Source organism: Camponotus vicinus, unplaced genomic scaffold (genome assembly GCF_025532165.1).
Source record: "Camponotus vicinus isolate PSW18456_S1 unplaced genomic scaffold, iyCamVici1.0 SCAF_9, whole genome shotgun sequence".
Classification (NCBI taxonomy): Eukaryota; Metazoa; Arthropoda; class Insecta; order Hymenoptera; family Formicidae; genus Camponotus; species Camponotus vicinus.
In genome coordinates this window covers 7,113,993-7,129,249 of record NW_028141981.1, presented here as the reverse complement: position 1 = coordinate 7,129,249, position 15,257 = coordinate 7,113,993, and the positions used below count along the sequence as shown (strand labels likewise).

Below are 15,257 nucleotides of genomic sequence, written 5' to 3'. Positions count from 1 at the left end.
AATTGAACGTCCTTCTCTCTCCCTCTCTCTCTCTCTCTCTCTCGTCCCAAAGGGGATGCGAACGCTCTTCGTGCACCCTTGGCAGTCTGGAGAGCACCTAAAAACGTTACCGTGCGAAAATGGCATCGTAAATCGCGCGGCCGCGCGAAAAGTCGACGGCCGTGCTCTCGGACCGGCCATAATTCCCGTTCGGCCGGCAATTTATAATCTATCGAGGGAATCGCCGTACGTGGCGGTGGAATATGGTGCCAGACGCGGAGATAGGCGACACACGCCGCCAGTTTCCGCTCTTCTTTTATCTGCCGCGGATATCCGTGAATAACAATGGACCCAGTCCGGCGCGCTCTCTCGACCCCCGGCCGATTATTTTGCCACTCGTGGACGATACTTTACAACGACGGCGGGAGATAAATGCGTGTCGCGGGGCTGGCCGGACGGGTGAATGATGGAAAGCCGCGTTTTCCGATTTTCGAGACGTTGGCTCTGCGTGACTTGACGCTCGATACCTATACAATGTCAATTCCTCTTCGGCGCGGAGTTTTTATCCATTGACTCCGTCGCGTTAACGGATGAAATTATTTTGCATTCGGATATCATCCATAAGCGAATGATTAAACGTTTCTCACATTCCCCTCTTTTTTTCTCTCTTTTTCGTTCTAGAATTTATAAGTTTATTTTACGTGACATTTTAAAATATTATATTAAATATGGATAACATAAAAGATTTTCTATAAATTTAATTTATAAAAAAATAAGTATTATGCAAGCCCATTCCACGCAAATGTCTTGTAAATGATGCATTATTGTGAGAAATATTTCAAATAAAATTTGTTTAATTCGAAGGGGAATAGATATATTAATTTAATTTTAGACAGATGCTAAGTAAAGATCGACTTAGTTTTCTTAAATGAAATCAGTCTCTCTCTCTCTCTCTCTCTCTCTCTCTCTCTCTCTCTCTCTCTCTCATTTATTCATATAAATCGATTCCTCGCAATATTCGGCGTAGAAATAATAAAGATAAAATGGCTACAAAAATTGAATACATATAGTTTACGAGTTATTTTATATTATAAATTTGATATATTATAATTTTATATAAACTATAAAAATCGTAAAATATTCATTTTTTCGATTATCTTATTTAAATACTTTTATGCATAAAATAATAAGAGAAATTAATTTATATAAGCAAATAATACGATAGATAATTAACCATTTAATATTTATCTCGAGCAATTAAAATGAGACATATTAAGATATATTCGCGAAATAATTCTACGTATTTTCTTAAAATTTTATGAAATTTATCGGAATTCTTTACAGTAAAAAATGTAATACCGCGAGCGAAACAGGTTTAAGAGCAATTGTCTTCCATATTGAAGATATAATTGATGGGTCATCAATAACTCGCTTCGTGATTAAGTTGCCCGTAGTTCTTCACGTTGTGAGATCTCGTGCGTAATTAGAAAGAAAGAGGGGCAGCAAGAGAGCAAAGGAAGGGAGGAGAGAGATGGATGATGCGAAAGGTAGAGCGAAACTCTAAGGTTTCTAATGCACCGATCGCTGCCTGGAGACCTACCTTAATCCATCGATTTGTCCGGCGGCTAAATCGCCGATGCATCTATTCGTTTACCTCTGTGTCCCGAAGGAGAAAATGCGGTGTCAATTTCCCCAGCTTACAAGAGAAAGGATGCGCTTGCCGAGGAAAGGGAGCATCTGCGTATCGCTGAACAGATGCTCCCAACGGCACATTCACCGGTTCGTTTTTTTAATCCGACCGGTTTTAACCACTCATTTTATTTTCTCCGCGGGCCAAATGTCAATATATGCCTATCCGGAAACGAAAAAGTAAATGAGAAATGTAACGACCGACGTATAATTTACCGCAGGTATAACCTTAATAACCCAAAATCGCTCGGTTACCTGGCGATCAAAATAGCTCATCCAAGCGCGATCGCAAGATTAACTTTTTTTTTTATTGGAAGAATATATATCAGAAACGCATAAATTATTCTTAGGTATAAAGATGTTGAATAAAAAACAGCATTCATTATATTTGTTTTAAATATTAACTAGATCTCCATTTATGATTTATTCGGAGACGAATTGCTTTCTGCATATGTAAAAATTCAAAAATCCGCGTAGAACATCAAATTGCTTGATTTTTATGATCTCATAATTAGTTTACAGTTTTCAATGGTAATGATTTATATATTCGTTTCATGGCATTGAATCTCTAATCTTGCCGATCTCGTCTTAAAATTTTTTAAATAATTCATTATATAATAATTTCTTGAAATATCTACTTTCTTTTCTTGCGCGATCTAACGTAGGTTATACGTTAATTACACTTTGATCTCTAATTGAGATAATCTTCTCTGCGCTTAATTCGAAGACCTGAAACGCCAAAAAGTGCGATTATTCGCGAAGCACGCAGCATATTCTCATATAATGAGCGGTACATTCCGCTGGTCGGAAAGTTGGATCATGTTGATCCTTCGAAGATTGTCCGCTGGAACTCCCGTTACCTTAAGTAGGTAGCTTCGCGACGACCAGAAACGAGGGAAGTTTCAAGTTCGTTGGTGAAATTGCGGTAGTGACTCTGGTCCAGAAAGGAGTAGCAGCTCCGTTCCTCGTTCTATCTCACGCCCACCAGCTACACGCTCACCTTTCTCTTCTTCTCACGGAACCTTCCTGGAGAGAACCTTGCCGGGGAGGACGTGAATAATGATAGCGGCGCGTTCGGATGGACAGGTTTAGGGACGGCTCGCGTCGCTTTACCAGCCAATTCGGTGAACCGAGATGGTGCGATGCTTCACCGCAGCTTCATTAAGCGATTTCTCGAATCTGTCTCTCGTTCAATTTCGTCGTTAATTAATTATTTCTGCTTACGACGCGAACGTGGAATATCCGATTTGATAACATCTCCTTTGCGAAATGGCGTAGATTAATAGCATCGTGTAAAATTCCTGGCTGCCTTTATGTTTACGAGCTGACTCTATCAGTCGCGGAGCTGTGAAAAAAAATCGATGCTCTAATGAATTCTTGATGTAAACTGAGTGAATTGGATTTTTACGATCATGTTACCGCAGTCGGAAACGACAGTACTTACTTACGGGGGATCTTAAATCGCGCATATATATTACACGATAAATGAGATCGCAGTTTAACTCAACTCATTTCATTACCAATTAATTGTTCCAAGCTAAATATATATTGATAACTTGGGCATGTTAAAGAAAAGCAGACATTTGATCGACGTACATTTGGATGACATCTTGTAAATAATTTACGCACAGTTTAAAGTTCTAAAATTATCGCCGTATTTAAGTATCTCAAATATCGCAGACAGATTAACGTGCGGTACTAAACTCACCGTGACGATATATCCGCATATATGCATACATCTGCGTCCGACGAGGTTTTATATAGTGTCTCTAAATTTTCCTCGATAAAATCGATGCAATTTATAACACTCCACCAATGCTCAAGTGTGCGCCCTAATGTACTGTATTAGAGTAACTACGTACAAAAAAGATGAGCGTATAATAAACATTCCGCATGGTAAAAAATCGTGAGTAATAATCGCGTACAATTGCAGAAACGACAAATTTTAACGTGTTCTTGTAAAAAATAAAACAAACAAGATAATAAAAAAAGTAAAAATTATTTTTACATACTATGTAAAATGTTTTGCAAAAAAAAACAACGTAAATTCAACATCTAAATAAAAGCCAATTTTGAATTGCGACAATAACTTTTTGTGTCAAGGGGCTTTGGAAATTTATTTTTCGACCCAACATCATCGTATATCGTAAAAATTGAAAGCGAGTCATAACTCGATTACTCAAAAAGCAATTACAAATACAGTCTGTTGCTAAATACGATTACCATGCGTGCGTTGCAAGCGTGACTCGTTGATTCCGACGTAATTGGTTGAATGCGCGATTAACGGGGTGAATGTATAAAGAGCGAGTTGCATAATACTATTATACACCTACTACGTAATCATGATTCACCATACTCATTTGCGAAACTAATTGGCAGTGACTATTCATATTTTTACCCTCGGTCCCAGAGCTGCTCTTTTAAATTACATCGTTATTTACTTTAGCGAGGTGCATGTCCAATCCTTCGTAATTACCGACGAAATCGATTATTGTGAGATCTGACCGACAGTGTGCACACGCATTTATACACACTGTGCGAATGATTAAATATTCAATTACCAATGATTACGTCTATACTTGTTTCTGCGCACGCAATTCGAAATCTTGAACTCGTAATCTGATACCTACATGAATTTAAACGACTGATTGGATGCTGCAAATTAATCCTTTCCGCTCGTATTATTCCGATAGCGTTAACGACACTGCTGTGAATTGACATGTATCGACGCTATCACGCTCAATTAAATGATATATGCTCATCGCCGAATCTTGATTAAGCGCCAAATTCAATATTATCGTTTTATTTTGTATCATCAATTAAATCTTTATATATGGTCAGCTTAATATGTTTCATAAAATTGTGATATCGTTTATAACAGCCAATTTACGCTATTCGGTATCCATATACGATATCACATTTATTTGCTCATTGTTATATTCTCCATTCTCAACCTTTGAAAGCTTGAAACATGATAAAAATATAATACATACTTCATACATTTTACGAACTTTTTTATAATAAAAACATTTTTATAGTAAAAAAATTCTTATATATATAAAAGCGCCTCCGTCTGCACATTTGTTTCGTTTGTATTACATAGATGTATATCATGTTTGCATGAAGGATTTTTTCAATCCGTAAAATTTCAATAAACTATATCTATACAACAAATATACCTTATTTTACAATACAATATACAATGTATCTGAAGCCTATGAAAAAATGAAAGAGAGAGAGAGAGAGACAGAATATTTTAAACGTAAATACATTTTGTTTTAAAAGCGAAATGACCATTGTACCAATATTCATACGAACATAACAGAAAATCGATACTAACACTCGCGTGACCGGACCGCCAATGGATTCGATAGTCCTGCAACTTCGTTAAAATAATATTTGCGTACCAGCGCAATCCGTTCGAGCGTGTCGTACAATGCGAGAAAGGTCTCCCATGACAATGAACGATAGCGAGCAGCTCGTTAGCTACGGGCGTTTCGCACCAGCGGGAGTTACGCTGCGCGTTTCGAAACTGTCGCCCACAAATGGAAAAGCAATCAGCAATGTCTTCAATACGTCAGGGGAATTGGAGACTTATGGGATATAGGAATAGAGGAGGCCCCTATATTTCGCGCTTTTGTCATGCACCATTGTTACAGCGAAGTGAACTGGAAACATTGTTGGTGTTAACAAAGTACCCATCACACTTTTGCGTCAATTTTATATACATAGGCTAATTTAAAAATATCTCGACTAAAAAAAAATCAATAATTTTCGATTGACCGGTTAATATTTTAATCCTTCAGAATATTTAAAATAATATTTAAAATATGCATTTTTTAAATTTTTATTTTAGATAAAAAGGGAAAAGTGGAGAAAACTAAATAAATCAAAGTATATGAAAATAAATCGATTTTTTCTTATTATATAAAGGAAGACTCACACCCTCATTCAAAAAGATTTGAGTATTCTGTGTAATACTGAAATAATATAAAAATATTATTTCTCTAAAAATTCTTGAAATAAATATAAAATTTGCACTATACGAATGAAGTTATTTAAATATAAGTTTCGCTTACAAATCAATTTTCCCGCATCCATTATACATTTCTCGTGTATCATACACGACTCGTGATATTCTTTACATTACATTCATTATTTTCAGTCATAAAACACTTTTACAATAAATATCTACATTTCTAAAATAATTTTTACAATATTAATATTGCTAAATTATAAAAGATCTCCATTAGTGTATCTCAAAATGCGCATCTCTAAATTCACTTCTTAGAAAATTGATCGCGTAAAGTGCAGTTAGAAAAAAGAGCGTTCTTGCGAATGCTTTATAAAATATTTTGCCATTTTATATCTCGCGTAAGACATATGTAATCCATTAGGAGCGGAGGCGTTCAAACTGCGACCAACAACAATGTATCGTCTAAAACTTTGCGCGACCGATATCCTCCTCCACGTCCACCTCCTCGTTTTTCGCGGCAAACAGTTCTGTAAACCAGGACACGATATACACTCTGATTTTATAGAAAGCAATCCCGCTCGCGTGGGCGATGTGCTTTTGCAGCGCGCGAGCACGGGAATGCTTTTTGCATTTCCCAAAATTAACGCTCTGCACGCGCACAAAACACGATCCCGGGGGAAGGGAAAAAAAAGGGAGGACGCGCAATGTCCAAGGGCAACATGATTTTTGGCGCTCGTGTGATTTGTGCGCGTTTGCGAAGCCGGTTGATGCGCTTTGCAATGCGGCGCAAAATCACGCGCGATTAACGCGTCGTCCCATTAAGCTTCTATATTTACATAAAAAAAATGCGCCTGTAAATGTAAGCGCGCCGTATTTACGATGCAACCAGCGAGGATTTAGCGAAGTTTATGGCGTGGATGTGATGAGACAGGAAAATAAAAAAAAATTACCGGGAAAATGCGACGCTCGCGTCGAAATTTTGCTTCCATTATCAACTTCAATTTTTTCACGTTTATGGATTCTGAAGGAGACTTCTCAACAGGTTTAATTTATATAGTAATTGAGCTCTCTCATTTTATACCTCAAGTAGACAGTAAACGAACAGTTTTTCACTTTGAGGTTTAAAATAGGAACTTTTATTGAAATTATAAGTTAAATAAAAGAGAATATCATTTGATTGCTTAAAGTATCAAAGTAGATTAAAAATTGACATTGATAATTCCAGTTGAAAATTTTTCTCCTACTTTAGATTTCAATGTTTAATCTAACATTTAGTTTAATATTTTAACCGCTCAGATTATCCTATTTTGAAACAATAGTTTCTCACTCAGATTTAAAGAAAGAGTTTTTGGTAAAAATATAAAATTAAATAATCTATATTTTTAAAAGCTCTTCTTTGAAACTTGAATGCAGAAACTGTTCGTTTACTGCCTATTTGAGATACAAAATAGGAGCTCAATATAATACAATTCCTATATAAATGAAACCTATCAAAATCCTGCAGAATCCATAAACGTGAAAAAATAGAGGCTGAAAATGAAAGAGAAATTTGGATTGGAGGTAGGAAAAATTTCGACTCGAAGTGTTGTATCAATATCCATGACGTTTATTAGCTGTATTTGCATCAATTACCATTTCATCATTGTAACGTTTTATATTTTATTCGATGTGATTTAGTGTTACAATAATAAATGTCTATGATACTCGATTCGATCGAGTTCGTACCAGATGGACGCCATAAAATTGGATTACGAATTCAACGGTCGTGTCTATCTAGGAATTGTACACCGATATCACAGGCACTGAAGATCATTTGCATCGTTATAGTCTTTTCGTCGAACTGCGATATTTGCTCCGAAATGTTAGCTTCTATAAAACTACATCGTAATAAAATAATAATACTCTATAATGCTTTCATAAATAATTCTTATGTTTTCTAGTCAATTTATTTTATTTTGTTTCTGTCTCATGTTGTCAGAGAATTAATATTCTATCTTCAGATCCTTCTATCTTCCTTCTATCTTCAGAGAAAAGAGCTATGAAATGCACGGAAACGATTTATATTCTAAATAGTCAGGCGGATATTGAATCGAAAATCCAATTTGATTGTTGCCTTTCGAGCGTGGTGATTTTCTTGTGTCCGGGAACGCCCGTTCCCGCTCGACTTTACCGTACACCGGTGATGGATTAAAAATTTCATATCCTGTTTCGCGAATTCACTTTGCCACGAGAGGCGAACAACGTACGGGAGTTTTTCGCGGGAAAAGAAGTTCTATTTTTGCACAGGGCGCCGAGTGTTACGTTCTAATTCCTCCTCGTATCCTTTATGCGCTTTTTCCTCGCAATCGCTCCTTCTAAAAACACTGTAATAAATCTTCGAGTGCTGGGATGCGAATCGAAGACTATTTAGCATCAAACAAATGATGTATGTATGTCATATATAAAATATTCCGGAAATATAATATTACATGTAATACAAATCATTGATGTTAAATATGAAGGATGTCGACAATGTTATTTTTTTATATTGCCTGATATTAATATTACCTGCAATGATCTTTCGCCGAAAATAATTTGTAATGAAAGTTCATTGTTTATGTCATCATAGGAATTTTTGAAATGCATAAAGCGCGAGTTTCTCTATTTTGAATATAATATTAAACTCCAATTTCCAATGAGAACACAATATCGAGACCTCAAAAAATAATTTTGGAATTTTCACATATTCTAAAAATTTATGATACATAAATTATGCATTATTGTATTAGTGTAAATTTTGGTCAATATTAAGGGATAATAATGGTATTGGTTTGTTTTAATTGCATCGACCTGCTTTTCGCAGCTACACTCCAATCTTTCTCCCTCTCCCTCTGCTTTCTCTCTTTCTCTACCGCAGGATACATTCTCTGGCAATGATCAATCCGCGCGAGTACGCACATACATGTACGTTGGTGAAACATTGCGATCGAGCGTCCAATGGAATCGTGCGGGCTGGCCGCGCATTATCCACTTTAGCGGATATAGCGGCGCGGAGCGGATCCCAAATTGAAGTTTCGAATTAAACCGCTCGGATGATCCGTCTCATCTGCCGAAGTCGCTTTAAGGCTCGCGCGCGCAATTTCGTTGTCGACAAACATGTCGTCGTAAAGACTAGTCGGCTTTAATGCGGAATTATGGTCTCCCGGAATTAATTTGTCGATTCCACCGCAGCGCGCCTACGAGGCCGGAGCAACGAGGCGTCTGGAAGCGCGGTAATGAGCATCTAAATTACTCATTATCAAACTTGCTCGCCGCTCGAGTTGCTTGATTACACGCCGATAAAAGTGTAGTAATGAATCAGACTAACTTAACTTTTGATTACATGAAGCGATATCTGAATTCACAAATGCCCATTGGATCTCAACTATTTAATTAACAAAAAGATTACTAATATGACATTGATTAAGATAAAAAAAGTTCATGGAAGATGATGCTTTTTACATATGTGCACAATAAATGTTCATGTGTGAGTGAAGTACGCAAAGATACAGGCATTGAAGACGCTTGAGGAGATGCGGGGATCCGGGACTTCGAGTTAAATAAATCTCAATAACGCGTTTATCGGTCATTTCCCTATTCAGGTGACAGTGTCTCGCATACGAGGCGCGACAGCTTCCAGCGGAAATGTCGGTGCAAAACTTTCGGGATCTCATTTGACGCGCGTCGTCGCGAAAAAGTGCACTCGCACGTCTGTGCATCTATGGTAACCATATTCAGCGCACGTCCCGCGAGTTTATCTTGGCAAAGAGGGGCTGACATATTGGGATCGTCTGGCCGCATTTATGTGCCCTCTCTGCTCCGACTCGATGGCCTGCCGTATAAGCGCCCGATCTTCTCTCTCCAGCTCTTTCTCCGTTCCCTCTGATTCTTAAGCACCACTTCTGGCGGTTAGACCACTTCCGCTATTCTCTGCTTGCGCCGCGTCAAGCATCTGAAAACGCAACGCATCTCAAAGGAATATCATTATTCTCCGACTTTTCTATGTTTTTTCCTCTTACTGGAATCGTGAAAAGGAAAACATTGAAAACCGGAAGTATAAAATTGTTAAATGTAAAATTATCTTAATTTTTTTATAATTGTTTGCACACATTAAAAAATAGTTTTAATTAAGCAATATGACATAAGTATATTTTGGATATATCGTTTTTTTTACATTAAAAAATAAAAAAAGTTTCTCAATGATTAGGTTGAAATTGAAATAATCTCTTAGAAGAAAGAGAAAAAGAGAAAGAGCCTGTTTTCCATCATGCTGCATAAATTGTTATGCATAAATTAAAAACACTATCGTCGTAAACATTAAACTTTTTTTCTTGTTCTTTTTCTTATTAAACTTTTATACTATTTAAAATAAGATGCATTTTAAAAAGAAGAATTTAGAAATGAGTTAACAGCTAAAATGAATTGCGAAATACGAGAGGGATTTTGAATTTATATTGACATCCACGTCGGCTACTGGCAATTTGCATCTATATCTACGAAGCGATGGCTAATACAATTTTCAAGCGCGTCTTTAGTGAAACGGTAGCACGAATTTATGAATATGGCGTAAAAATTCACGCCGTTACGCGGATGGCAGAGTCGAATTTATGCGACAGTTTTAACGCATTTTGTTTCTCATTTGCGAGCATATTTATGTTGCAAAACACGAGAAAGAATCGCTAAATATTGAATATTTCTCGGTAAATGTCGCAAAAATCTAGACATTGCAATAAAAAAAGTGAAATCTGTAAAAAATCCATATCGAAATTTTGAAAAGTATTTCCATATTATTTATCGATCGTAATAACTAAGCCAAATATTACTTTACAAAATTGCGATTAATAAAAATTGAAATATTGATAATTAATTTAATATTGAACATCAAACAAAAATAGTTTTTAAAAAGAATTTTATCGATATGACCTAAATACCTCGTAAATAAAAGAAATTTTTATTGGCAAATGCAGCTGAGGAATATCTGATTAAAGGTCTCGCATGCGAATCTAGAATATATTGTATAAGTAAATTTTTGAATTTATAAATAGAGTGATGATCAGTTAATGTTTAACTTATTGGATTAAACAGCTGATATTGAAAAATTACTAATGCAATATATTATCTGTCATCAGAAATAAAATAACATTTTTTTAATAAAATAAATTGATAAGCATATTAGCACATAGATAATTTCGATAAAAAACAATGTCCTGATTGTACTGAAATAATTTGAAATAAACAATATTAAATTAAATATTGCATTGACAAAATTGTGTCTCGCAACATCATGATTCATAATCCTGATTTTATCATTTAATATATTTTATCATTTAATATATAATTTTATCGTTCAATTATCAGAAAATATTAATTCCATAGGGATTGTAGTTTTCCATTTTATATAAATTCATTTAAATTTTATCCTTAAAAAAAGGTTTGTTTTTATTTTTTCGCAACTCACGATTATTTTAACAAGGCATATAGTATTAAAGATCTACATTTGTACTGCACGAATGATACAAATACGAGATAGGGTGGAAAGAGAGGTATCGCCAGAATATTTTACCCGCTAACCTTGATTTTCATTGAAACCACTAACACGTTTCAGATTTCTAGGCAACTTCATAATTATGCTATTTTCTCGCTACAGGTGTAGAATGAAACAATGGAGACAGGATTTGCCACCGACTTCCGTTATAATTACTTTCCACAATGAAGCACGGTCTACGCTACTGAGAACCGTCGTCAGGTAAATTTGAAACAATTTTGCTTTACACAAAATGCAAATGCAGAGTTACACTTCAAATTTAAATACATGGATCTTCTTTTAGTATCTCCTTGATATTTTGTATATTATAATTATACTTTGTATGTAAACTTGACCAAAGATTAGGACATTAAATTGTTTGTTTATAAAGTATTTTTTTTAAATATTTAAAATAAAAAATTATTAAAATTGAAAAATAATACAGAAATTGAAGTGCTCATAAATTCTGCAAAAATAAAATATAAATTTAATATGTGAACATGTTTGCGATTAAATTTCCAAACGCTAGATCATAGGGCCAATTCTCATGCGATTGTAGATGGTATAGATATGTGGGGCACGATAATCTTCAATTCTCGATACGATCAACGGGGATTGTGGGAAACGCGCGAAGATTTTCAATTCGAGCGGGAATTGGGTGACGGCATGCGATGGAATTTTTTAATCGTCGTTCCATCGCTTTATATTCCTCGCATTTATTATGCGCTCGTATATACATGAAAATACATATATATGTATAAATGCCACGAACCGAAGAGAATTCAAAACATCTTTGTCAAATATATATGTGAAGAAAACATAAAAATTAGTTTCTCTTCAGTCTTTCATGAAAAGTATAAATTACTATCAATTAATGATAAATAAATTAAATTGATTTGGTAATCATTTTTTTATGAGATAACGCGTTTAATGCGGCGCTTTTAATTTACATTATATACATATTCCTTTGAAAAAATATTTCGTATTTATAGTAAAATTGTAAAGAGAGAAACACTAAAATATTTTAACTAAATTATTTTAGATTTGCTTTTTTTTAATTTCCTGTCAACCATATTTTATACAGATTTTTTAAATGCTATTGCCGATTTTTTAAAGTGCAATATTATATCTGATATTTTCTGTGTAAAACCATGATTTTTTCATTTTATTTCTATCCAGAAATATATTATCCAGAGACATAAATCATTACTATTTCTCATAAGTGTCATAAAGGTTCTCGTATTAATTAAACGTTTTTCACTACGGGGCGTCTCGCCCTAAATGAAGGAAAGTACGAGCCACATTTCTCGCCGGAGGTAGCCTCCGTGCAAAAGTTGCTCCAAGTTTCTCATCGTCGAATCGGAAGAAGGAAGCAGGCAAGAGTCGGAAAATTTATTTAAGTTTGTAACGCGTGGCGGCGTCAGAGAGATATATCGGCTCTATCGCTTTGGTCGATGAAATTAAAAGGAAGTCTTAATTACCACGGCGAAACCATATCTCACCACCACCGTGATGTGGCGCGCGAAATTCTTCGCGATCAATTTCACGTCTTATCAAAGTTTTCTACAAAAGTTAAGATGGTATCTTAATCCGATTGAAGAAATTAAAAAATTATAATCTTTTGTTATTTCATCAATATATTTGCAATAAGTCTATGTGTTAAAGATTAATTCAAAGAGAATCGTAAAGTTAAAAAATTATTTTATGAAAAGATAATTTTAAGTAATAAAAGATGCTCTAATATTTAATTCTCTTTTATATTTAAATCTCTTAGTATTTACAATAATCCTTTTATATTATATTCGCGAATATATATAGAATGGGACAAGGCAACACGAGAATATTCAAACAAAAGGCAAATGGTCAGGCAAAATCCTCGAAACTGCGATAAAAGATTCAATGGGACAATCTGAAGCTTCTGTTCTTCTCTTAATCCGGTACCTCACTTTTATTCGACGTTAATTGATTGGAAATGTTTATATGAATTATATAGTGATTCACACAGAAGAAAGAAATGGCGTATCGAGATTTTTAAATTGAATAACTGAAATGAAGAAAGAGTTTAGATTGAAAGAACGATCTTATGTCAATGTTAATACTTAAGATCTTACTGTGATTAACAGTATGATACATACGTAATGACGATTCAATAATGTATGATTTATGCGCGTTTGATTTATAATTTCCGAAATTTTTTAAGCAATAAAGTAATAATGATTTTTAAAGATAATATTAATAACAATTATTGAATTTAAAAGTTTTTAATTAGGTTTGTATACAAGTCTTTTCTTTCTCTTGCTTTTAGTGTATTGAACAGAAGTCCGGAGCATCTGATTAAGGAAATTATTCTGGTAGACGATTTCAGTGATCATCGTAAGTAGTCTTCCATATATTATATATTTACAAGCTCGAAAGTGTTTTTTTCAAAAAAGAAGACAAATAATATTAATTAGAGTAATTTTATACATCAAACATAAGTTTTAGATCTTTTAAATTGTAAAATATAACAAATTGGAATAAAGTATTATAAGATTTGATATGATACATAAATAAAAGCGAATTATACTCGCGGATCAATTAATTACAAAGAGAATATTGCGTGTATAATATTTAACATAATTTATCGTAATTAAAATGTAAATATAATATGTATATTCGATTACGGAAAATTGTGCTTAATATTAAATTTAATACTGCATTTAATATTGTATACTACTAAAGAGTAAGTGAATCGTGGCTAATGCGTCATTTATGATACTATTTATCATCCTAAACAGCGCATCATTAAATTATGATCTTGAATTTTGCATACATATACTCGATAATCGCAATTTGAGCTTGTATTTTTAACAAGAAATTATATATTTTGGTTAAATGAACAGAAATAATAGATTGCAAATAAAATAATTAAAATAATTAAAATAATAAATAACATCGCATAATGAAATACGTAAAATGTTATTTTAATCGTTACATAAATAATATGAAACGTTCAATTAATATAAAATTAAAAATGTAAAACAAAAAAGATTAATTTCTTTGCAGCCGAAGATGGCGAGGAGCTATCGCGAATCCATAAAGTTCGTGTCATCAGAAACGAAAAGAGAGAGGGATTGATGAGATCGCGCGTTCGCGGGGCAGATGCAGCTACCGCAAATGTATTGACATTTTTGGATTCACACTGCGAATGTAACGCTGATTGGCTCGAACCACTTCTGGAAAGGGTGGCCGAGGACCCAACCAGGGTGGTCTGTCCTGTGATAGATGTAATCAGTATGGACACTTTTCAATATATCGGTAAGTGTATCGTAAACAACGATGAATTGTCTGTATTTTTGAAATAAAAAGATAAAATTCATTCTCTCTTTTTCAAATATCATAAATATCTCTACGTAAACAATACTTTTTCTTAAGCGAATCAAACGTTTTTATCTTATTCTTAGGAGCTTCCGCTGACCTCAGAGGTGGTTTCGATTGGAGTTTGGTCTTTAAATGGGAGTATCTCAGCCAAGCGGAACGACAAGCGAGACAAAAGGACCCGACGCAAGCCATTAGGACCCCTATGATTGCTGGCGGACTGTTTGTCATCAACAAAGCGTACTTTGAGAAACTCGGCAAATACGATACACAGATGGACGTTTGGGGTGGCGAGAATCTCGGTATAGTTATACAGTTTCATGTACAGAGTATGGAGTACATTTGGGAAAAGTCAATAAATATTAGATATACGTTATGATTTTTAAATAGTTTTAATCTCTCACATTGCTCTTCTTTACAGAAGATGCAAGAATATTTTATAGAATCTTTTTTTTTAACTTGTATTATAGTTTATTTATTTTCTAAAAAAACATCTAAAGATATTTTGCTTTAAGAAAATTGCAAATGCCTATTGCACATGCTTCGTTACAAAAACTTTCGTGCGAGACATTTGCAACTCAAGATGAGTACTTTGCAGCAGGGTAAACTTTTTATTGGATCAAGAATTATAATTCTTTAACAAGTTTTAAACGTTTTATGTTAGATTGTATTAAGAAAATTGGCGTGAATATTAACTTATTTTTCATTATATCT

General features: G+C 34.3%; 1 protein-coding gene across 4 annotated transcripts in view; it reads left to right on the top strand.

The window, feature by feature from the left end:
- Window positions 1-15,257, top strand: part of Pgant2 (polypeptide N-acetylgalactosaminyltransferase 2) — a 220,540-nt gene that overhangs the window by 202,306 nt on the left and 2,977 nt on the right. For all 4 annotated transcript variants that reach the window (XM_083109469.1, XM_083109467.1, XM_083109466.1 and 1 more), the window contains 4 exons: window positions 11,310-11,408; window positions 13,492-13,559; window positions 14,232-14,483; window positions 14,630-14,845. In XM_083109469.1, the coding sequence (XP_082965595.1) occupies window positions 11,310-11,408; window positions 13,492-13,559; window positions 14,232-14,483; window positions 14,630-14,845 (635 nt within the window). The remainder of the gene's footprint in view (window positions 1-11,309; window positions 11,409-13,491; window positions 13,560-14,231; window positions 14,484-14,629; window positions 14,846-15,257) is intronic.